The following is a 24739-nucleotide window of genomic DNA, read 5'->3' on the forward strand; positions in this document are numbered from 1 at the left end:
AGTTTCTCTGCTTTCGGATAAAGCCAATTAACTCATCTGTAAATGGGCCAACTTTGAAATTCTATCCACGTCAGATAAAGTTCATTTTAATAAGGTTCATTCTCTGGATTACAAACTGTAACTTGTTTGTGTAAAGAATCTGACATCAGAAGCTCACATCAGGCGTCTGATGTATTTCTGTTTATTCTTGCATGGATTTTCCTTATAAAAGGTTCATTCTAATTTAAAATCTATAATTCTAACTGTGTAGTCTTTTCTAAATCAACTCACAGTAGGGGTATATTTCTATTTAATAATCATTTAGGGCTTTTCTGTGAAAATAACTGATTCATCTAATCAGAAGGACACCTTCAATTCTGGCAGTCTTGAGCTGTTCACACATGACGTCAAATGATATTCAGAGTAATGGGTAAATTAAATTGAGGCCTAATTTTTGTGTAATCTCTCTAAATGTAAAAAAAAAAAAAAAGTAATTGATTTTTCCATCTTCCTTGATCTGGAAGGAATTGTATCAATTTCCAGGACGTCATAAAACAAAATATTTAAAGTATGTTTCAAATAATAAAAAAAAAGAAATTCTTAACTTAATAAAGATGTGGAATTCATTTATGAAAAAAAAACCACTGGCTGTGGACCAATAGGCCAGAGAGTCTGCCAGAAGTCTGCAGTAGACAGTCATTCTTGAATGTCCACTCTCTCCCTCCTCACTCCTGAGCCCACTCCATATTAAGAAAATGAATTCTCTCAGCTGCACTGGACTTGGAAATCACTGATTTTGTTTACTTTGTTTTTGAGTGAAAAACCAGAAGATCTTTTTTCCGTTTTCTGCCTTATAAGGAAAGCAGTTCACAGCACTTATAACTATAGTTCTTCTTGTCTTATTTTAACTAAGCAAGTTTTCTTGGCATATATATTTGATGCTTGGGAACCTTACATAGAAGTTATGGCTTTTGACCCTCTGGAGAGCTTCAATAATTGAAATCATTGGCAAAAAAGGAAAATACCTAACTATCCTAAGAAAGCTTCAACATTAACCTAAAGCAAAAATTAGAAGCCCTGGAATGAGCATCCCCATTAGGCTTTTGTGCTTTTCAAAAGAAATAGCCTCAAGTGTCAGACTATCAGAAAGATCTATTACTAACAGCATGTAGGTGAATATTCTGATACTCACTTTGGATCAATCATCTTAACTTCTAGAAACCTTTCCAGCTATATTATGGTATTCTCTTTTCTCTTCCATCTAAATGGAGCGGAACATTCCAGAAAGTTAGAACATAGTTTCTCAATGGTTAAAAAAAAAAGTCAGAATCACTTTACCTTTGACAGTCAAAAGATACATAGCCCCTGCCATCAGGAAGCTAGGGTCTCATGGGAAAGACTGACACTAAATAATCATACCTGTAAAAATATTGTTAGACAGCACGAAGGAAAAGCACATGGAACTATGCAGCCTTCTAAATTAGAGGCACCTGGAATTTGAGGGTCAGAGAAAACTTTAAGAAAGTGATATTTAAACTGAGATTGAAAAGATAAGTAAGAGCTGGTTAATAAAAGAGCAGATGGATAAGCATTCCAGGTAAAGGCATTAGGATGTATTCACCTTCTTGGGTAGGAAAGAGCTTGACACATTCTAGGAAATGAGTGAAAACCAGAATGGGTGAAATGTATCAAGTCAGGTTGGAGAGTAGCACTGCAGATATAAAAGAGGTAGAATGCTTAGAGGATGTTTTTATTAAATTCTAAATGCTGAGCAAAGTCATGGAAGAAGGTTGAGGAGGGAAATGTCATGATTAGATCATTCTGGCTGTGATGCCGAGGTTGGCATGGAGGGGAGTAAAATGGGAGGTAGAGCGTGTGGGAAGAACCAAGTGAGAGGGGATGGTATTTTGGACTAGGATCTCGGTAGTGGGGACAGAGCCAAGTGGATGGAGTCCAGGTCTATTTTGAGAGTGGAGAGAATAGAACTTGGTGAATGACTTGAAGCAGAGGATGAGGGATGTGAAAGTTAATGCCTGGATTCCATGAATTCACTGCTATCAAATATATTTAAGGAAATATAGGACACTTTCTAGGGAAAAGATTCTGAAGAGGATACATTGTATTATTTAGGAGTCTCTAGGAAAAAAGAACCAATAGGCAGTACACTATGAAAATATATATGACATTATAAAAAACTGGCTTACAACAATCAAAGAGGCCAAGAAGTCCCGTGCTCTTATCCCTGCTAGCTGAAGTCCTAGAAAAGCCAGGAGTGCAAATTTCAGTCCAAATTCACAGCTCTGAGAATCAGGAACACTGATATGGTTAGTGTCAGTCCAGGGGCTGGAGAAGGCTGATGTCCCAGCTCAACCCGTCTGACAGAGGGGTGGGGGAAGGGCTATAGTCAGCCTTTTCCTTTTTTGTTCTTTTTAGGCCTTCAGCAGGTTGAATGATGCTTACATACCATGAGGAGGGCAATCTGCTTTACTCATTCACCAATTCAAATGCTAGTTTCTTCCAGAAACACCTTCACAGACACACTCAAAAATAATGTTTAACCAGATATTTGCACATCCACGGCCCAGTCAAGTTGACACATAAAATTACCATCTCAGGCACCACAGACAGGGTGCCATAGGGCTCAACCTAGGCATTTAGGGAATACTATCTCAGCTCTTAAACGGATAGGGTCAGATAGCATTTACTCCTCAGCAGTGAAAATGTTTTTTCTAGCAAGTCACAGACTTGCAGGATTTTTGTCATTCTACGAACTGTTCTGTTGAGTCCCAGGCCCCAAGGGCCTCAGGCACCCCAGTGAAAAGACAGAACTGCGTATTTGGGGACCTGGCCTACCTTTCTCAAAGAATATTATTTGTGTAATAATTGACTAATTCTAGTGTACAGAAGAGTGAACCCTTTATTTTATGCTGATTAAAATGATCATTTTTCGTATGCGAGAAGGAACCACCCCGCCACCCGCCCCTCAGGACTTGTGGTTCCTGTCCTCCTTGGCTAAACAGTACCCACACCCAGGCGTCTTTGGAGCCGGCCTCTTGTTCAGGAAAAAGGGAATGCGCAGAAAAGGCTAGCGTAATTACCCACTTGTCCCTGCTTTGAGGAAAAGCCCCTCACAGCTGATGCACTGCGTCCCTGAAAGAAACAGTTCTGGGCCTCTCCATAAGCCAGGTTACCCTCTCTTGATCATATCTAACCATATACTTCTAGAGTCAAAATGTCCTTGAAGATTGTTGGCTCAGCCTCTTTATTTAATCCATGAAGAAATGAAACTCTTGAGGACACAGCCCATGATCCCCAGACAAACCGGTAGCTGAGAAAGTGGCATATTTTCTGGGATATTCAGATGCAAAGCCAAGGACTCAGTTACCTCACTGCATCTTTTTATCATCTTTAGATTGACACATTCTGTTCTGGTGAGCCACTGGTTTCCCAGGGCCGGAGGAGAAACCAAGCTGTCGTCACAAGTCACTGCAGGGATTTCTTGGGAGAACAGTGAACTCCTATGAGCAAGCATCCTGTGGCACGTGTCCCTTAGATGCACTGACAGTCACTTTCTATTTCTGTTTCTAGTAGGGACTGACTGTCGATAGCTAAAATTGACATTTACTGTGACTATAACCCTACCACAAATTAAAATCAGATCCATGTCCCTCTGGGGAAGATGTTTATTAAGCTGTAAGAAGACATCTGAAATGATACCAAATTACATTTAAACTTGAAACCCCAAATACCACATTTGTTTGGGAGCATGAATAGGGCTGTCTGGGGAATAATATGGGAAACTGAGCAAGTCACTCTCTTTGGCAAAGTGGAAGGCCACCGGGGAAGGGAAAAGTGCCTTAGAAGAGATGCTTTATACATAAACCCCTGTGTGGCTTTTAACTAATCATTTAAGCCTAAACAAAATTTCCTCCGGAATGAACTTAAAGGAAAAATAAGCCCTTTAAAACTTCCCTGCCTTTAAAGAACAGACACAGATGTTCCAATTGTTTTTATAAATACACTGAGAAGGAGGTTGAAAGAAATATCACAATAAAAAAAGCCTACCAAAATGCAAGCCTGTGTTCCAGAGTTTGACCCGGCTATTACAGACAAAAGCATGTTTGGGACCAAAAGTCTTTATATCACTTTTGCCTTTTAACATGTAGTTGTCTGCCGTCTGTGGGTGTTTGTGTGCAGTAGATGTGTTTATGCACATAGTACGGTCACAATCTCAATCTCTGAGTTTAGAATCAACTCTGTCCAAAGGGAAGCTATCACTCAGTGGCTTCTTTGCCTGTGTCCAGTCCATGTGTAGCTTTGAAAATAGCAAAAGCCCAGTTGCAAGGCTCTTTGAGATCCTTGGATGCAAAGTGCAAAGTGCATGCCAAGTGTCATTATTATGAACTTTATTGCTACTATTTTATTAAGTGTTTCAGACTAATATCAATTTAGCTTCCTGTTAAGTGCTACAAAGTGGGAGAACTTGAAAGGAGGCTTGGGAAAGATTGCCCAAGGAGGACACACAAGTTTCCTAGAAACTCTACCCCTCCCCCAATCCTCCTTTTTCAAGTCAATGATAAGTTGACTGTCCCTTCAGGATAGTATTTCAAGTCATCACAGTCCTTAAAAAGAAGGCCTGTCATGGCTGTGTCATGGGGCTCCTGCTGCCAGGAAGTGAAACACCATGTACAGGGAGGTCACCTCATTAAGTCATTCAACAGACTTCCACAAGGCTCCTACTGTGTGCCGGTCCATCCCAGATGACACTCTCTCTCCAGTTTAAGGGAGAAACTGAGGCATGCTGTGAGAGCACATAGCAGAGACTAGCCTGGGCTGGAGAAAGCAGTCGGTTTCTCTAAGAAGATGATCCAGCAGGATACACCAGGACTCACAGTAATGGGAAGGACATTCAGATGCCGCAGAGAGGCTGTGTGTTTCTGTCTTTTCCCCAAACCACATCACCTTGGAACTTAGGAGAATATAGCTTTACTTTGTATATTAAAATGACACTAGCAATAATTTTATTTTCTAAAATAGACAAATCATTTCTTGAATAGAATATACACTGACCATCCTCCAAGGGCCAAGCGCACACTCAATACTATCTCATATATGATTGTCGGATCATCCTCCCAGCACACCTGTGAAGTGGGGATGGCCACTCTCTTTTGCCTCTGAGAAAGTAGAAAGGCTAAAGGATTTGTACAGAGCGCACACTTGTGGTCCGTGGCAGGGCCAGCAGACGACACAGAGCCTGTGCCTGGTCAGCTGCACGAGGCTGCTTTATGCGATTTACTAGTTAATGATGGCAGCCAACATTATCTCTATCATTTCTGTCAGCCACTCTGACTGAAATAAGTGAAAATAATAGACCTAATTTAGGACTAGGAGAGGCCTGCCAGTTCTTCCTCCTCCTCCCTGGAAACCCTGCCAGATGGGGACGAATCTATTTTTTAAGAGTCTAATAAGAGGAAATACCAAAACCTCAGTAAGCCATTTAATTGTTTTACACTGTTTATTCTCAGGAAATATTCTGTCTTTTGACTTAAATCCCGTGTGCTGCTGTCTTATTATTGTTATTCTGCTTCAGTTGGATTTGAAAGTAACTGGTCACCATTCTCTAATATAGTCATTTAAAAATTTGAAGAACTTTATCATCATCTCCCTGTCTTCTTGTTCCTTTTACTTTCCCATGTAAAAAGAAATAGTTCTTCTGGCCCTTCAGTATTTTTCAGTGTTTCTTTAGAACCTTCTCTAATTCCTCCATACCTTCCCCTTCTCCCTCCCCCAGCCCCTCACACCCTATCCCATGTATTTTTGTTATTTGATTACAGCCTAGGTTTAGAATCTGCAGCTGTCTGTTAGCATGTAACCCAGTGAGGAGTTTGCCAGACCTAAGGCAATGTCTCTTTCCTTGTCTGTGTTTCCCTGGAGAACCAGTAAGTTACCCTGGAGCATTCCAGGTACTTTATCCTTGAAAACAGAACTTGAGAAATCAAGCTTGTAGCAGCCTAAGGTTGCAGAGTCTGCATGTGTCACAGAGTCTGTGGGTGTCATCTCAGCTGCCCGAAGCCACTCTTACATCGTTGACACATCCTCTCTCCTGCCAGTATATCTGTGGAGTTAATCATTTCTACCACCTCCTCCTAAAGAGCTGAAATCACCCTGGCAAGTAGCTGTGGGGAGGTGGGTGGAAGGACTGTCATAAATTTGGTTTCCCAGGAGAGGTATTTGAAAACTGCCTGAGAGACTGTGCCTCACAATCCAAGAAGAGGTTAGATAAAGGCATTAGTAAGGGTGACCTAGTGGGGAGGCTTGCAAAATGCAAGGATGAGTACACGTTGCCCATATGATCTTTTCAAGGGCTCTTCTGTTTTCTCTGGCGGAAATCTTTTGCAGTTGGAGCTTCTGTCATTCAGCAGCAAAACTAAGCAGTCTGTTTGGAACATAGGTATTGGGGGATTGTGCTGGGTGTGGATTCCACTACAGATTACTCATTGAACTATTGTAGCCGACAAGCTGAGAGTCCAGAAGAAATCAAAACCAAATTGCTGACTTAGAGTTGGGGGAAGGGGATATCTCTAAGCAAAGGGAGCTCTCTGCCTCTACACAACGTCTGAGCAAGTGTGTTAGTGAATGTTTTCATGAATTATTCATTTATGGTGAATGAATGCAAGCAGCAGTCCCTTGTAAACGACAAGGCTTATAATCAGAGGGCTACTTATTTGTCCTTAGGAAGCAAGGAGGAAGCTTATTAACATCTCACAAACAGGAAGAAATTTTACTTAGAGATATGTTTCTATGGAGGAAAAATTTCCCTCTAGCCAGCCAAAGAGATATATATCATTTATTTGAGCCTGCATTTAAAACCATCTTTTATTTTATGTCTTTTGAGCTGCATGTACTTGCCTTTTCTAAGTGTAACTTTATGAATAATTGATAACAACTGACAAGTTATTGGCTAATTGAAAAACCATCCCTTCATGTCTTTTAAGTCTGATCCGTGGTTAAAGCCAAACTGTTCAGGCATTTAGGATATTTTAAAAAGGGTCTTTATAAAGAAAAGAGCCTTTAACTCTTCACAAAGAAAAAAATATCAGAATTTAAAAATGATTTTTTTTTTTTTTTTTACAAAAGTACTTCAGAAACCAATCCAACCATGTTTTTGGTTAACTTAAATGAACCAGGCTGACTGCATGACTAATTCATATTAATGGTGCAGAAATCAGTCATTAAAGGAAAAAAAAAAAAAAGATTGATCTACTAGTCTCAGCAGAATGGCCATAAATTCACCTCTCCCCTTCTAGTACTACTTTGTCTTTTTAAAACATTTGAAAGCACTAGTAAATACCTCCTTTGCCTGAGTAGATGCAGCAAGCATGCTGTAAAACCCAGCAAAGACTCCAGCAGAATACAGCTCTGTTAGCTGTATGACATTGTATTACTACTGCCGACTCTCTTGCAGTCAGGCTTTCATTGAAAGAAAAAGAAGTTACATTTCCAAGATATCAGATACTATATCTGTTATATAATACAGTGCATATATTGCAGTAATACCAAATTGATTTTTCTAAAAGAAAAATGGTAAATGCATGGTAAATTTAATTTAATTTAATAAAAATTAATTTCCAACATCCCTGGTGATAATGATTACAATAGTGTTCTTGTTAGTATCAATAAATCAGTGCAAAGCAGAGATGTTCAGCTGACCACGGTGTGGGTGTCACAGGTACCTCTGAGCCCAGAGCTCTGAACATTATAAAGTGCAACCTTATTGCAGGGCGGGCATCCAATTTTTTAAATATTATATAGATTAGGGACAGATGAGTGTTCCTGAATTATTCATAGCCTTTTCTTAAGAAATGCCCCAAATGTAATGTCAAATAAGAAATTAATTTAATTCAGGCAAAAATAAATGGGTCTAGAGCTCACCTGAAACTTGAGTTTAATCTAAGGGACACTGATTAAAAAGTACAGATTACCTTGGAGGTAACCAGTTATGCTGTTCAAGAACAGAAATGGGTTATATTAAGTTGCTAATGTAAATTGGAGTTTCGCAATTTGTAAATCAATTAAGTTCATATTAATTAGAGATAATTTATTGAACACTGTTCTTGCCATGTCTTTTGCTAGTCAAAGAGATCCTCAATATCTATGTTTTCATTAATTTGAGAAATATTTATTAAACATCTATTTGGTATCATGTACTTTCTTAAATTTCAGATGTGTCTGCACAGGTAAACAAAGCAGATACAATCTCTGACTTATGAAGTATATGGTCTAGTTGGGAGCAGAGACATTTAAAAAAATTCACTCAAAATTTTTCATGAATTATAATGGAGAAGCAGAGATGGTAAACTCCAAAAGGCCATGAATGCATCTGTTTTGTTCATCATCCTATTGTTGCCAATTGGACATATGTAAATGAATTCTTGTGCAAGTGATCTGATTTACCAAACAAGTTTTCCCCTCTGAAATTAAAGTGTATAGGGTCCAAAATGTATTAGGTACTCAGTTGATTTTTTGATGATTGATTGAATAAATGGGGATACGTGTTACTAGGGAAGAGTGCAGGGTACACTAAAGAGCACTCCAAAAAAGTGCTTGTTTTCCCAGTTATTGCTTCACCCATCCTGGTGTAATCGCCCAGAGAAGATTGTAGGATTACTTACGTCAATGGTCTGTGGCAGGAAGAAAGACAGTGCTTTCATAAAGCTGGAAGAAAATCATTATGGCAGATGTGTGGAGCCCATGGCCATGAGCTGGGGAGGTAGTGAAGGATCAGATGGTTCAGGGCTGCGGAGCTGCATTGAGTTCTATCACAAGAATATGGGCTTACTAGTATCTCTGATGAGCCAGAGCATTTGCTGTTTTGCTTTGGCTAGTGTACTAGCTTTTCAAGACACGATGGAGTTGAGGGGCTGGGTCGAGGATAAGATGAAAATACTAAGGCAGGATTCTCTTCCTGGATGCCCAAATGTTGTGTCACCAAAGGAAAAGAGACAGAGGGACAATTCTCTCAGGGAGATTCCTGATCTTTATCAGAGGTCCTGTCTTGAGCCTGAGGAAGCTTAAAAAGGGAAATATATTTTAATTGAATTCTGCTGATGCTTTGGTGCCTTTTCTCAAACTAACTATTTCTACTTCTTTGTAGAATTTCTACTTTCAAATTCCTTATTTATTAAAAGGGGAAATACTGTATTCCCCTGCCAGCCAGCTTCAGGAGCTTGGCCATAAGACCTGGTACAGAGCACGAGCTCATTCTGAAAGATACAAGTAATACGATGTCTTTGAGAATGGGGGCCAGATAGCTTTCTTGTTTCCCCAGTTATTACTTCTGTTGGATTTCTGTCATTGTTTTCAGGAAAAACAAAATACTGAGGACTGATCTCTCAGGAACTAGTTTGGTTCCATTTTGAGGAAATATTTTCAAGGCTCCTTTCTGAGAAATACTGTGAAGTCATTTTGCAATTCTGTAAAATCATTGGTGGGAAGAATCTACTTGGCTTCATAGAAGAGTTTGGGATTCTAAAGTTAATGCATTTTAAAACAAATATATATGTATGGAGTTTGGAACATTTTTACATTTGTTAGATTGTAGTTCTTCAGTTAAAGCTAAGGATGGATATTCTTTAAGATTTCAGCCTTACTCACTGCTTTCACTGCTGTGGGTCTGGATTCAATCCCTGGTAGGGGAACTAAGATCTCTCCCCAGCACATATAAACACAACAGAAGATTCTAGCCTTAAGCCACAGTTTCTTGATTGAGTATAGTAATCAATCTGTTGTTTGGGTAGTGTCTCAGAATAATAATAATAGAAACAAAAATAACCACAACTAATTTTTAAGCATATTCAATATATTTAACATATGATAACTCATTTAATGCCATGAGATAAATATCTCTCTCACCCCATTTTGCAGTTGAGAAAACAGAGGTACAGAGAAGTCAAGTAACTCTGCCCAAGGTTTCATAGCTAATAAGTGGCAGAGCTGAGATTCCAATTTTGGCAGACTAGCTCCTAAGCCCATGTTCTTCAGTACCCCATTTTATAATATATTTAGTACCTAGGGAAGAAATCCGGAGAGAGCAATGGCACCCCACTCCAGTACTCTTGCCTGGAAAATCCCATGGACAGAGGAGCCTGGTAGGCTGCAGTCCATGGGGTCGCTAAGAGTCGGACACAACTGAATGACTTGACTTTCGCTTTTCACTTTCCTGCATTGGAGAAGGAAATGGCAACCCACTCCAGTGTTCTTGCCTGGAGAATCCCAGGGACGGGGGAGCCTGGTGGGCTGCCGTCTACGGGGTCGCACAGAGTTGGACACGACTCAAGTGACTTAGCAGCAGCAGCAGGGAAGAAATCAACTACATGGTCTTTCCATTTCACATTCTATTTGATTATCCTGGCAATTTGCTTTCTTTACAAAACAAGAATTTATATTTCTTTAAAAAATTTCACTTAGGAGAAGAATAAATATTTCTCACTACAAACTGCCTTCTCTTTAGATTTAAGAGTTTAACATTCCCCTCTTTGTTTTAAAATATAAATTTATTTATTTTAATTGGAGGCTGATTACTTTACAATATTGTATTGCTTTTGCCATACATCAACGTGAATCCACCACAGGTGTACACGTGTTCCCCATCCTGAACCCCCCTCTTTAACTCTTCAGTCTCTGTATCCCAGACAGAAATTAGTGTGGTAAATTAGGCCACAACAGTTCATTTAAGAAGATTCAAAAGAAATACAACTTTCTTTTCATAAGCAAATACAAAGATAGTGGGCAGCAAACTTTCTCTAATCTGTGTGTGAACTCATGTTATATTTAAATGAGAATGAAGTGTGGGCTCCATAGAATGGATTGGATCCATTTTCAAGAATTTCTCTCACTTTTTAGGACACCTTCTATTTGGAATTTGAGAACTAAGCACTGTATGAGCTCAATTTCATTTAATATAGATACACTGACCACCTACTTTGTGCCAGGTGCCAGGTTAAGTGCTGTGGACACACCAGTGAGCAGTAAAGAATACCCTTATCACTATAAAACATATAGCCTCACTAGATTAAGAACATATCACTTTCAGTTCAAGTCCTAGAATCTGAATTTTAGAGCCTCAGGGGATTTCCAGATGGCCTGTAGTCTGATCCATTCATTAAACAAATGATGAGATGGAAAGCCTAAAAGTTAATTAAGAAAGTTTCTTCTCCAGAATCAGAAACTCTAATAGCAATGGCATCTGTATCTCCTGCTCCTTGCCCACCATTCCTGCTGTTTTTTTGCTTTCAAGGTTTTTTTTTTTACAGTCTGCCCCCACCCTCAACATCAGGTTCTTTTGTTGTTGTTGTTGTTTCGTTTTGTTTTTTATCTGCTCTAGATTTCTTAGATGGCTGTGCCCTGACTTTGATGCTAATATTGCTCTTCCAATTTTCCAACCTAATTTTTTTCATCACTTATTTTTTCCCTTTGCCTGTCCACATACCTGGCCTATCTGCCTGTCTTAAGAGTTTAATAACTGATCCCAGGAGGTAATGGATCTGGTGAAGAACTGGGAAAGAAGAGCAGTCTGCTGTGACTCTCCTGAGATCTTGCAAACAAAAACAATGGCCCTTGGCTCCTTAAAGATAGTGGGCTTGCACAAGGGCAGGGAAGACCAGCAGACTTTACTGATACTCCTAGACTGGATGCCATCCTTTGGAGGGAAAAACAAGGACATGAAATCTCTTGCTGTGGTACCTATCATTCTGCTAAGGACAATGAAAACAGTCTGTCATCCCTGACATCTTAATTGAAAGAAAATCTTACATAGATTTCAGCCGTAAGCAGTATGTTTATACAAGTGTATAAAAGAGGAATAATCTGTCAAGTTGGAAAACTCTTAATGCTACAGGACTCAGTTTCATAATTGAACAATCCAACATGAGCTCACACATCTTACCTTGTTCCATGCCTCAATAATTTTTAGTAGAAATTCTTTACCTAGAGGCATATGCTTATTAAAAAGGAGGCTCGGCTTGCTCAAAGTCTGGAATTATTAGCTCATGGCAACAAGCCTGCACTGGAGCAAAACTGTTGAGTCTTTGTTTTCACAACTTTACCACAATTTGCCATCTTATTTTCAGAGCCTTGCTGATGCGTTGTTTGGGAAGTTTTTTTTTCTTTAAAGGAATAAAACAAAATTTCACATGGATGAGTGACTTCTCATGTTAGCAGAATTTTACTACTTCACTGGAAAGTTCAGGCAGCAGTGTGAATATCAAAGGAAATGGGCCATGGATTTATTTTAGTATAAAAAAAAATCAATAATACCTTAGTTATGGGAGGCATCAAGGTGTGATGGAGGAAGCCCTCTATTGCAAGTTGAATGTAAGTCGTACTTTTTTTCATGACCCATATGACCTTGGGCAAACTTAAATGTTTCTGAATTCATCTTACTCCTGAGTAACATGGGAGTAATAGGACTTACCTACCACACTGCATTGTTTCAAGTCCCATGAAGGTGAAAATATTTAGAAAAATATGAAGCAATGTATAAGTGCAATATGAAAATTTTATGAGTGTATTAAAGAATAACTATTTTTATATGTATGAAGGGAATTAAACAATGCAAGTATTCCAATAACACTTAGCTTCAGTGATCTAAATATTCTGGACAAATGATTATTTCTCAAGCCAAGCTACATAATTACCTCATTCTAGGCCTTTGTATAGCTAGTGATTGGGTAGGCATAGGGTTTTTTTGTTGCTGTTGCAGTTTTTTTAATTTTAAAAGCCTATGTAAGAAGTCTAGGAAATTCTATTGGTTTTGTAGGTGGGGTTGGGGAAATTACTTACAGAATCTGTGTAAAACAGTAATTCAAAATTATTCAGAATTCAAACATACAGGCTTCCCAAATAACCATTTTCCCTTCCGCTGTATTTTGCCAATTTGTCTGATTGGTATCATTGGTAATTATTATTATAGACCCAGGGGAACCTCGTACCCTGAAAAATTTTCTTAATTAATGAAGGAATATTTAATATTTAAAAATCTAGGAGATTTATGCATGGTGTGGAAATAACTGACCTAATAAGAGCACTGAATTAAATGAAACATACTATTCCCCAATTATTCTATACAACTGGGAGTTTCCCACAGTTTGGGAGAAGAATGAAAACTTATTTTAAATTTAATTGCTTTTGCATATTCATTTGCATCACCATGAAATTGTTTAATTGATTTCTTTAAAAAAATAGGCCATCAATAAAAGCTGATAACCAGGATTATCATTAATATGTTGGAAACAAAATGTAAATGATGATAATGTGTTGCCCTTGCTTATAAGGATGATACTTCACATCAACATAATCAAATATGTTTAGTTGTTTTTGATAACAGTTCTCAAGTGTCCCTAACTGTCTATACTCAAATTATTACCCTGGTGACTAGAGGGGCAGGCATATGGTTGAAGACTGTATGTATGTATATATAGATTTATGTATGATATGTATGTATGTATATAGATATCTATATCTATTTATCTGGATATTTTTTAATGAATGGATGGATGTATATTTAACTATCTGTAGGGTCTCATTATGAAACTGGGGAGTTCAGATTATTAATCTTATACTTAGAAGAAGTGACCATTATTAAACATGCTACACTTTGATATATAGCTATTTTCTTTTTAGCAAAGGTCCCAAACAAAACATTAAGACTGAAGAATATAAAACAAAACTTGTCTGTTGATCAAGCAGCATTTTATACTTCTCTGACTTGAGCTCTGAGTATCAGAGACTTTTGACCCAGTGATATTACAAATATAGAAATTTGGAGTGATTGAAAGCAGCCATTTCCTAGACTTATAAAAGCTGAAGGGCCATCAAAGGCCTTGCTAATCCTTACTGTTCATCTGTACTACAGAGGTCCCAAGTGTACATGTCAAGAAATATCCATAGTACTTCATTTGCTTTTCTAAAAACACCCATGTCATTGTTACAAGCTTCTCAGCTTAGCCTATCTATATAACCACTCACACACATCCTGTTAATAGAACTGGTTGTAATTTGTGTACATCACCATAAACTCTGTGTAAAACTTTTATATTTTCTTATATTTTCAAATACACAACTTCCTAAACATATATATCTAGGACTAACTTAGGACTAATCCTTCTATGACATGTGTGACTGTGATAGCTAGCCGTGTTTCCAATGGAGATTTCAGGCAAAAAGAATGGAAAACTGAATCTTATTTGGAATCGTAACAGCAATGTGAAGGAAGAATATCTTGGCATTCTTTCCCCCAGTTCAGCCTCTGTGAGTCACCCATGGGAGGCACATGAGCTCCAAAGAAGAGGTTCTTCATGCTGTCCTTCCCTGAAACACAGGAAGGCATTGCCCTGCAGAGAACATCTCTCTGCAATCTTTACCCAGCTCTTAGCTTAAGAGATTTTTTTTTTTTTTTAAGAAAATACATTAATTTGGGAAGCACTATTTTTCTGTCATGGCATTGAGGATAAGATGCTTTCACATGGAAGACTCAGAGGTTCTGAGGGGTGTTTATTTATTTGTTTGTTTTGTTTGTTAAGTCATTACTTCAATGGTTTGACATTTATATGGCTCCCCAGAGTAAGAGCATCAGGAGATTGAGAATTGAGCCAAGGAGGTTATTTGTTTGCCATTTTTAATAAACACAAATAATTCCCCTTTTCCCTCAGCCCCACATTCCCTGGCTCATTAAATCAATTTAAGGCTCTTAAATTTTTTTCTGGCAAATTGAAGCAAAAGAACTATGTACTCCCCCAAGGAAAGCTTACCCAAGACCTGCAGATCAGGCTGAAATCAATTTATGTCAAAGAGTCTAACACCTTGAGTTATTACAAAGAGGGGTCAGGAACTAGGGGCTGGGCCCCAGACTCGCCCCAAGAAAGACTTGTTGCATCGTGTGAACCGTCATCTAGCTACTTTGGTTTGTGACCTGGCTTTGTGTTTTTTTCCCACTCAAAGTGGAGAATTATGAAAAAGTCACAACAGATTTCTATTGGGAAATTATGAATGAAGTTGGCTCTGCAAATCCAGAGAGTGAAAGTATATCCAGAGGAAAGCCAGGCAGGCTTCCAGGCAGAAGTTTGGGAGAATGTTATAAAACAAATGCACACAGGTCTCAGGCTCTAAGATCCTCCAGAGGGCAGAGACCTCAGAGTAAACATGCAGGATGTACTACCAGGTCCCTTCTCTTTCCTAAGAGGCAAGGGTTGTAGGAGATTTACTGGCTTGTTGTCTATTGACTATCAGTTAGATAACAGAGGTCAGGAAATGAAGTGGAATTTGATGTATTAACTAGGAAGCAGCAAAGGAAGCCAGGCTTGTATTTTATTTGTTATTATTTCCCTAATATCCTCAATTATGTGGCTCCCATCAGGGAATCTGATCTGCTACTCATGTAATGGTATTGTCCCCACTGGTTCTGGACTTGAAAAACTGGCAGTGAATCCCCTGCCTAGAGTATCAGGAATAATGTCTGCTATTTTTTCTTTTTTTTTTTTCTTTTTTTGTTCCCAGGCCTGTCCCAGGCTCTCTATCTTCTCTGCTCCATCTTCACAACAGACAGAGACAGCCCATGCCAGCCTCCATGCCTGGGACCCTGCCCAACCCTACAATGCCGGGCTCTTCTGCCGTCTTGATGCCAGTAAGTGCTTCTTTCTGCTGAGGCTTGCCCCATTTGGAAAAGTACAGGAAGTGTGCAGATCTAAGCTGATGGGGAAGGAAAGAGCTTCTTATGGATGGAGAGTTGAGCTGGGTGCCAGTTTGCTCTAAGTGCCTAGTTGTGTATCCTTGGGGATCTTGCTGGCTTCTCCATCCTTCAGTGCTTCCATAATGAGGCATGGTTTCATCTTCTTGCTGGTGACAAGTGAGTTTGTAGTACTCAGGGAATGGGATTTGTCCAGGGACATGGGAGTGTATGACTACTCCAAAGTCTATAGCTTGGGTTACATATAGTGTCCTTAAATTGCCAGTGAGTGGTCTAGCTGGGACTCAGAGTGATAATGACAATAATAACAATAATAATGATGGTACGTAATAAGTGCTAACACATATGCATGCATATTAGGTTTTATTAATGATGCTAGCAGCATTTACTGAATGCTTACCTTGTGCCGATCACTCTCTAACCACTTCATTAACCTGTGAAACAACCCTCTCAGGTACGTACTATTACTATCCCCATTTGTGAATGAAGAAAGTAAGGCAAGAAACGAGCTTGGCTGAGAAGCAGTGCCATTGAGTTTCAAACCTAGGAGTTCTCTCTCAACCACTACACGATCCATACATTCTCTCCTTTCACTCTCACAACAAATCTCTGAGGTATGCACTGTTCTTACCCTTACTTTGCAGAAGAGGAAACCAAGGCACAAGAGGCTGAGAAAGGTGGTTAAGTGACAAAGTCAGTAAGAGCTTATTGTTGTTCATTCACTAAGTTGTGTCCGATTCTTTGTGACCCCATGAACTGCAGCACGCCAGGTTTCCCTGTCCTTCACTATCTCCCTGAGTTTGCTCCAATTCATGTCCATTGAGTCAGTGATGCCATCCAACCATCTCATCCTCTGTGACCCCCTTCTCCTCTTGCCCTCAATCTTTCCCAGCATCAGGGCCTTTTCCAGTGAGTCAGCTCTTCGCATCAGGTGGCCAAAGTGTTGGCGCTTCGGTTTCAGTATCAATAAGAGCCAGTGAGTGACAGAATCAGGTTGTAGATCCAGGTGGTCTGACTTCTGAGTTATTACACTACACCTCCCTGAAAATAGTAGATTCACATAGAACGAAGATTCAGACTGTTTTAGAGCTAACCTGCTTTCCTGCCATGGGATCCCCACTGTGTATATCTTCATCCTCCCTGGCACTCTGCCTCAGTGCACATGCCTAATGTTACCATTTTCAGGGACATAAGGGTTCTCGAAAGCCCTGGAGGTGACATGACAATTCAATTAAAATCCTCCCACCACAATATCGGGAATATTTTGCAGCACGTTTTTAGCATTCTAAGGAACTGTCTACATTTGCTATTTCAGTTTGTTCTCACAGCAGTCCTGTGGGAATATGACTGCAGTCATTATCAATATACTTACTTTACCAATGGAAAGCTGAGGAGTACGACATTGGAGGGATTTGTCTAATGTCACACAGCTTGTAACGGAAGAGTTACAAGTTACAAGTGACTAGGATACGCATCTCTCCTCATGTTTTGCAGCTCAGATCATCCTAGAATGAGGAATTTGCTCATTTATCTGGAAGCAGGGAGATGGAGAAAGGCTTGATGGCCCAACTGTAGAGACCTAGGTCTTCCCACTGTAAGTGTCAGGCAGTTCAGGCTAGAAAGATTCTTTGCAAAATGTCAGAAGGACAGCTGAGCTGGCTGACTACCTGCCTCGCTCCACCTTAAACATTTTGGATGAAGGAAAGCAGCACCACCCACACTGCAATCCTGGATTTCATTCAACCTCACCAAAATTGCAAGAGACTTCTACCACAAGCCGTTTTCATCTAGGCTTTAAATCCTTCATTTAAAATTGTTTCCTTTCAGAAATTCTAGGTGTTGTCCAGAAAAATATCACTGCAGTGATATTTTTTCCCAATTTGAATAAACTGTGTACCATTCCCAGGGGCAAAGGTGGGACATTTAGGCTGCAAAGACCCAGAGAAAAGGTTGCCTGGCACTGGTTTCCACCATATCAGTTCATTGTACAATAGAGGAGTAGAACAGAAAATGAGTCTTTAAGGTTTTAACGAGAAGTCATATACTTGAAAATTTTTAAAAATGTTGGTGCTTCAGAATAGAAGCAAAGGATCAAGTACATGTTAAAGAGCTACTGTAGATAACAGAGTCAGAAGTTCAAACCCATGTCCGTGATATGTACAACTGTCATGAAAATAGTGTCCATCTAGAGTGGCGATTCTTCACTGGAATCAGTTTTGTCCTCCAAGGGATGTTTGGCAATATCTGAAGACACTGTTCATTGTCACAACTTGGGAAACGTGCTGTGGGCATCTAGTAGGTTTTGGTCAGGGATGCTAAACAGTGTACAATGCATAGGGCAGTTACCAGGACAAAGACTTATTTGGCTCAAAATGTCAATAGTGCCAAGATTGGGAAGCCATTATCTGGAGTGACACTAATGTAACTAATGAAAATGAATGCAAGATATCTAAAAGCACATACTAAGAGTTTTCAGTTCAGTTGAGTCACTCAGTCGTATCCAACTCTTTGCAACCCCATGAATCACAGCACGCCAAGCCTCCCTGTCCATCACCAACTCCCAGAGTTCACTCAAACTCACGTCCATCGAGTCGGTGATGCCATCCAGCCATCTCATCCTCTGTCATCCCCTTCTCCTCCTGCCCCCAATCCCTCCCAGCATCAGAGTCTTTTCCAATGAGTCACCTCTTCATATGAGGTGGCCAGTGGAGTTTCAGCTTTAGCATCATTCCTTCCAAAGAAATCCCAGGGCTGATCTTCTTCAGAATGGACTGGTTGGATCTCCTTGCAGTCCAAGGGACTCTCAAGAGTCTTCTCCAACACCACAGTTCAAAAGCATCAATTCTTTGGTGCTCAGCTTTCTTCACAGTCCAACTCTCACATCCATACATGACCACTGGAAAAACCATAGCCTTGACGAGATGGACCTTTGTTGGCAAAGTAATGTCTCTGCTTTTCAATGGTCACTAAGAGTTTTAGGGCCTAGAAGTTTGGGCCCTTTATTCCTCATTATCAGGTTGCCAGCCCTTGTGCTATAATTTTAGCTTGTCAAGCATGGACTTTCCATAGAGTTCTTATGTTCCCTGGCATAAAAGATTAGTTTATATCTGTAGATGAAGGTGAGATTCTTAACTGATTTGTGGTACATGCTGTTAGGCTATACATTTCACAAAGCCCTAGGTCTGAAATAAATGATGAATCTGTTCATTCATTTATTTCTTAAACTTTTGTTGAGCTCCTTCTAAGGGCCAAGCTCTGTGCTAGATGCTGAAAATGTGGTGAAGGCGAAAATAGGCTTTGCCTTCCAGGAGTTCACTGGGTCAGGATTTCTGATCTTGAAAGTCACAAGCTGAAATTATTTGGGAATATGAATACCCATTTATGATTGCAAAAGCCTAGTGGACTGCAGACATTTTGGCTCCTGTTTTCCAACTTATTTCAAGGGAAAAGAAGAAGCTCAAAAAAGATGATATCCTTTACCTGGATGTTTTACGTACAGTGCTCAGTATTGCTTAGTATTCAACAAAGCCACTCCCGTCTTCTGACCTCTTCATTCTAGTCCACTCATTAAAGCCACACTCATGGGCAGAGCGTTTATTAGCACAAAGCACCAAATAGTTGTTTTGAAGAGGCTCTTGGTAACCCCATATAATTACTTATGTGGAAAAATGCAATTTTTTTAAGATAGAGAAACCAGCCCTGTTTTTAGTATTCTGTTTAATTTGTGAGTCATAAGGTAGAAACAGTCATAGCCTGTAACTTTTCCAAAAAGTAGGCAGCATGGCTGACTCTGAATCCAGAAGCAGAAAGCAGGCTACTCTCACTTCTTTGTAAAATGGTGGCTCCAAAGCATGATGGAAAACCCTGGACAATCATGTGTCCTTCTGAACAATCCTCCTTCCGAAAACTGAAAGCAGAAACTCCTTTGGATTTTATTTCTCTTTGGGAGAAGGTCACTAATTGGAATAAAGAGTCAAATGCTAATCCCACTCCCCTACCCACCAGCCTCTGGAAAGTGGAAGTTATAAGTAATAAGCGTTTTTTAGAGAAATCTCAATGACTTAACAATTAGAGTATACAAATGTACTTTATTGCACTGAACTGTACACTTAAAAAGAGTTAAACTGGTAAATTTTAAGTTATGTATATTTTATAATGATTTAAAAAATAATTTTAAAAAATTAGAATACTCAGGCTGCTTGAAGATTTAGGGGAATATGAGAATGAATGCAGCCAGCCCATATATTTTAATTCCAGACAATTCCAAAAAACATCATTTGGATTTGCAAAGTATTTACATTGTATTAGGTGTTTTAGGGGATCTGGAGATGATTTAAAGTATAGGGAAGGGTGTGTATAAGTTTTATGCAATTACTATGCCTTTTATATGAGACTCGGGTACCTTGGAATTTAGTGTCAGAGGGGGTCCTGGAACCAATCCCTGGGGAATATTGAGGGACAACTCTATTTTATTTTGCTGAACTGGTACACACAAAAGGTTTTGCTAGAGTGGTCTAGAAAGTTCACCATCATTAAATAGCTCCTTTTTTTTTTTTTTTTTTTAATTTGGTTTCTCCCAATGCTTTTATTTTTATTTATTTATTTTTTTAAAAGCAGTCTCTTGAGTTGAGGAATATATATGCACAGGAGTCAAAGAGATGTCTTTATATCTGACTGTACATAAATGAATTTTTTTTTCAAAAAAAAAAAAAAGGAGCTTTTATTTTATTTTATTTTTTTTTAATTTTATTTTATTTTTAAACTTTACAATATTGTATTGGTTTTGCCAAATATCGAAATGAATCCGCCACAGGTATACATATGTTCAAAGCCATACACTGCTAGATAACTGATAAACTAATTCTGGCTAAGGTATGGCTGATGGTACTTCACTGTGATGTGATAGGAAGTGTGCCCCAATCATTCATGACAAGGCTTTTAGCAAGTACCTCTGCTCATCCACATTGGTATCCTAACAACAACCCTGCCCTTGGGGTGGACACAGCAGGAATTGCAGTGATAATCTCAACAATGGAAGGGACCTTAAAGGTCATTTTGTTCAACTATTACTCTCAACTCTTATCTGTGAGGTTTCTCTCCTGCACTGTTTGATGAGCTCCTTTGATAAGGAACTCTATTTTCTAAGACTACCTAGGCTAACTTTGAGCAGAAACCTGGTTCCCTAAAATTTCCAAACATTGTTTCCATTTCCATCCTTTGGCAAATGGAAAAACTTTTGCATTGAAGTAACTATTTCTCTCTTGAAGGAAGTCTTAATTATTTTCTGTATGATTTCAGTATTAAGTACACTTGCATTATTCCTGTTCTTCAAAAAGTGTTGGTTTTCTACTAAATGGAAAATGTTTGTCAGACACAGTCTTTCTGACTGAAATAGAGATTTTTTTACTGATTCATTTTTTAACAGGGACACCCTGGAGACAAAAGCCAGAACTCAATTCAGATATTGATAATCAAATGTTAATTCTAGACACAAGGGCAGGCTAGCAGGACAGTGGGGGGCGTTGATCACATGTCTTCAGTACCCACACTGCTTTCTTTACCTTCCAGAGCTCTAACCCTGCTGGGAGGCCTAAAGCTGCTGCTGTGTAGAGTCAGACAAGGTTAACAGGGAAGAGAAGATGTGCCAGGGGCAGCAGCTCAAATACCTCTGCTGAACCATTTTGATAGTGGTCATGAGAGTGACAGGAAGACACATCATCTTTAAGAGGGTGGCTTTTAAAATGAATTTTTTCTTACTGCTAAGATGATTCACATTGCAGTATAAAATTTGGGGAGAACACAAAAGCCACAGATAACTTGAGATAACCATTTGGTATATTCTATATCCTTCCAGCATTTTTCTAGGCATGTGTTATTCTCTTTATAGCTGTGAAATGGAAAATCCCATGGACAGAAGAGCCTGGTAGGCTGCAGTCCATGGGGTCCCTAAGAGTCGGACACGACTGAACAACTTCACTTTCACTTTTCACTTTCATGCATTGGAGAAGGAAATGGCAACCCACTCCAGTGTTCTTGCCTGGAGAATCCCAGGGATGGCAGAGCCTGGCGGGCTGCCGTCTATGGGGTCACACAGAGTCGGATACGACTGAAGTGACTTAGCAGCAGCAGCAGCAGCAGCTATGAAAATAAGCTTGATGAGTAGTATTCAGATTGTTTACAAAGTGAACACTTGTGGGAGTGTTGCATGGTTTTGTGGAAGTATTGCCTGCTTTTGTTTGGAAATGATCTCCCATCACAATATCGTTCTCTTTGGCATTGGGCTTATTCTCTAAAACACGCGGCTTTGGATAATTATTTGCTGTGCCTGAGTTCAAGACTTAGGAGTACCTTGCTTACCCTTTACCAAACTGCAGGTTTTCCCTGGATTTATTCACAGAAATTCTACACAATCCATTTGAAAGAGAAATGCAGCTTTGTCTATGATCTCAACTGCCTTTCTCAGACTTTTGATTCTGTTACTTTCCTTTCTCTTAGATGGAGAGACAAATGTCAGTGAACTCCAACCTCCTGGGAATGCAAGGTCCAAATCTCAGCAACCCCTGTGCTTCTCCCCAAGTCCAGCCAATGCATTCAGAAGCTAAGATGGTAAATAACAATTATAATCATCCTTTTCTTACTGCATGACTTTTTCTTTTGATTTCTGCTCTGACTTCCAAACTCCAGTTAAATGAGGTAGATGGCTCCGTCTTTGTTTTCAATGAATAGGTCTTTCTGTGGAAAAGCAATGCAGAACTTGGCCCTCTTTTTGAGGCTATTAGTTACTGAACCTTGGCGTGGGATGCTCAGGTAACTAGCATTGGATCAGTGTGTGGCCTTAGTGAAAGGGACTGTTAGAAGTTTGGGGAGATCCATAAGAGTTGAGGTGGGATACACCCAAATATGTGTATATTTGTTCAGGAACTGAAATTAACAAAAACAATCCAGAGTTTCTCTTCTTCAACGTAGTCACCATTTCAGTGCCACTCTTCCTGTCCCCAGTAGCCACCAAAATAGATGTAATTTTTAAACACACAAGTAGTACGAAAATATTTTCATTTTTTGTGTTATAGTCATCAGATGTGACATTGATTTGAAAAGACCAGAGCCTTGTTTTCTCCTGGGGTAACTGCAGCTCACATTGAAATGTGTGATTTCAGGTGACATTTAGTGACTTTTAACATATGAGATTGATGTGCACTGAAGTCATTCTTTCCAATCAAAGTGATAGATTCATGCATTTATATCCTACTAAATATTAATAAAAGCAGTATCTGTTGGTCTTGGCCATATAAAGTCAATTTGCTGGTTACATTTAGCAAAATTACTTGAAGGAATAATTCAGTTTTTGTATACATTCTGACACTGCAGTTGGTGAGGTGTCAGATGCCAACAAAATACACTGCAGCAAAGTTTTTTGTATCTGATATTGGGTAAAGATAGCTTTGCTAGAAGTTGGAGATTTTTTTTGCTTTGCTGAGTGACAGCATAGGGACCATGTCGGAAGGCTGAGGTTGGATGTTATTGACATCTCTGAAAATTAGCCATCAAAATCCAGGGACTTTGTCTTCAATGGCAGTAAGTGTTTTGGATGCTGGCTTTGGTCACTTTCTCTTGGAAATTTCTCTCATTTGACTTGCACCTTCTTAACCCAAGGAAGCAACTGAACTCCCAGTGTTGGCTACCTCGGGCACAGAAAGTCTGTGGTTGGGAGAGGTCTCTTTGCTGGGCCACAGTCCCTGTGACATGCCAAATGGCACCAGCATCTTCAGCAAAGCTCGTTAAATCTTTTTGGAATCGGCAAATATTTTTTCAACTCAAGCCCTGCTGAGCCAAACCAAATAATTGCTGGCAGAGTAAAATCCAAACTGGCATCTGTTTTGGAGACCAGAGTAATGCCATTTACATTTTTTTAGAGGAAAATAAAAAATGAACTGTGAAGGTACTTAAGAAACAAAATTCAGTTATTCATGTGTATGAATAAGTGTTCTGGGTCTAAAACATTAAATGATACTCCTTCAGCCGGATTCTTTCTGAATCATCTAGTTTAGTTCAGGGTCTGTATCTCTTTTGAGAGACCCCACCAGACAAACTTGAAGGAGATTCTGAAACACAATTCCAAATGAAATTTCCCTGCCAGTTGAATTTTCCTGGATTGTATGCCACCGTTCGACTCAGAAGTATCCTATCCCTCTTCTTGCTGGCAAAGAAGGAAAATGCTTCCAAGGGGAGTCCAGGTTTACAGTTATTTATATGCATGAAATAAGAACATATGATAGGGGAGATTAATAGTGAATAATATCAGCAGGAGACAAAAGGGAATTGGGCTGTGCTTATAAAAATAGTGTTACCCTGCAAATGTTTGTCGAGTTAAATTTTGAGCAGGCATACTCCTCTGCTGATTCATGTTCTAAGTGAATGAATATTTCCAGATCCATGATGTCTGGGCAAATGAACTGTATCATGGAGTTGATACAGCTTTTCCCTCTGCTCCAAACTCCCACCCCCTAACCCTGTTTTTGCCAATACAAATTTGGATTCCTGTTCATCCAAAGGGAAAAATTGTAATATTGGCCACTTATATTTTGGAAGAATAGCATTTACCTAGTAGCTTGGAAAAGCGTTAAGTAAATGACTTTTAATACATTACTCAGCATCCCTATTCTGATTTCTGCTCACTTTATTCACTGGAGAAACTAGTTATTGCTACCTACTCACTGTACAGTATTTTCCAGCAGCTTTGGGTTGCTTAGACGAAAAGTTTTTATGAAATAGAAAGTAGAGAAGAAAAAAAAAGAAATCTTCCATGATATTAATGTCAGCCAGAGCCTCCACAGGTTTCTCAGAACTGTGGGCTTTGTTGTTCTATGCCTAATTTTCTTCCTGTGTAAAAGCTGGAATGGATTCCAGATTTCAGCTAAGACTCTTGTTTCACTGTTTTCAAGGACTTTTCCAGAGGTCACACATGGGCTATTGTGATGAAGGCACTCTGTGGGGTGTGTGCTCAGAGCACACGAGCAA

At 39.3% G+C, this 24739-nt stretch overlaps 1 protein-coding gene across 17 annotated transcripts in view; it reads left to right on the forward strand.

Moving 5' to 3' along the window:
* Window positions 1–24739, forward strand: part of CREB5 (cAMP responsive element binding protein 5) — a 489069-nt gene that overhangs the window by 364644 nt on the left and 99686 nt on the right. For 12 of the 17 annotated variants that reach the window (XR_015162484.1, XR_015162485.1, XM_086396401.1 and 9 more), the window contains 2 exons: window positions 15532–15658; window positions 22217–22327. Coding sequence is in view for 14 of the 17 variants with exons in the window: in XM_086396401.1 (XP_086252527.1) it covers window positions 15532–15658; window positions 22217–22327 (238 nt within the window). In the remaining 3 variants the exon portion in view is untranslated. The remainder of the gene's footprint in view (window positions 1–15531; window positions 15659–22216; window positions 22328–24739) is intronic. The other 5 variants (XR_015162487.1, XM_086396410.1, XM_086396411.1 and 2 more) reach the window with 1 other exon arrangement.

Source organism: Bos grunniens, chromosome 4 (assembly GCF_055505025.1).
Source record: "Bos grunniens cultivar Pamir isolate PY7600 chromosome 4, Bosgru_T2T1.0, whole genome shotgun sequence".
NCBI classification, from domain to species: domain Eukaryota; kingdom Metazoa; phylum Chordata; class Mammalia; order Artiodactyla; family Bovidae; genus Bos; species Bos grunniens.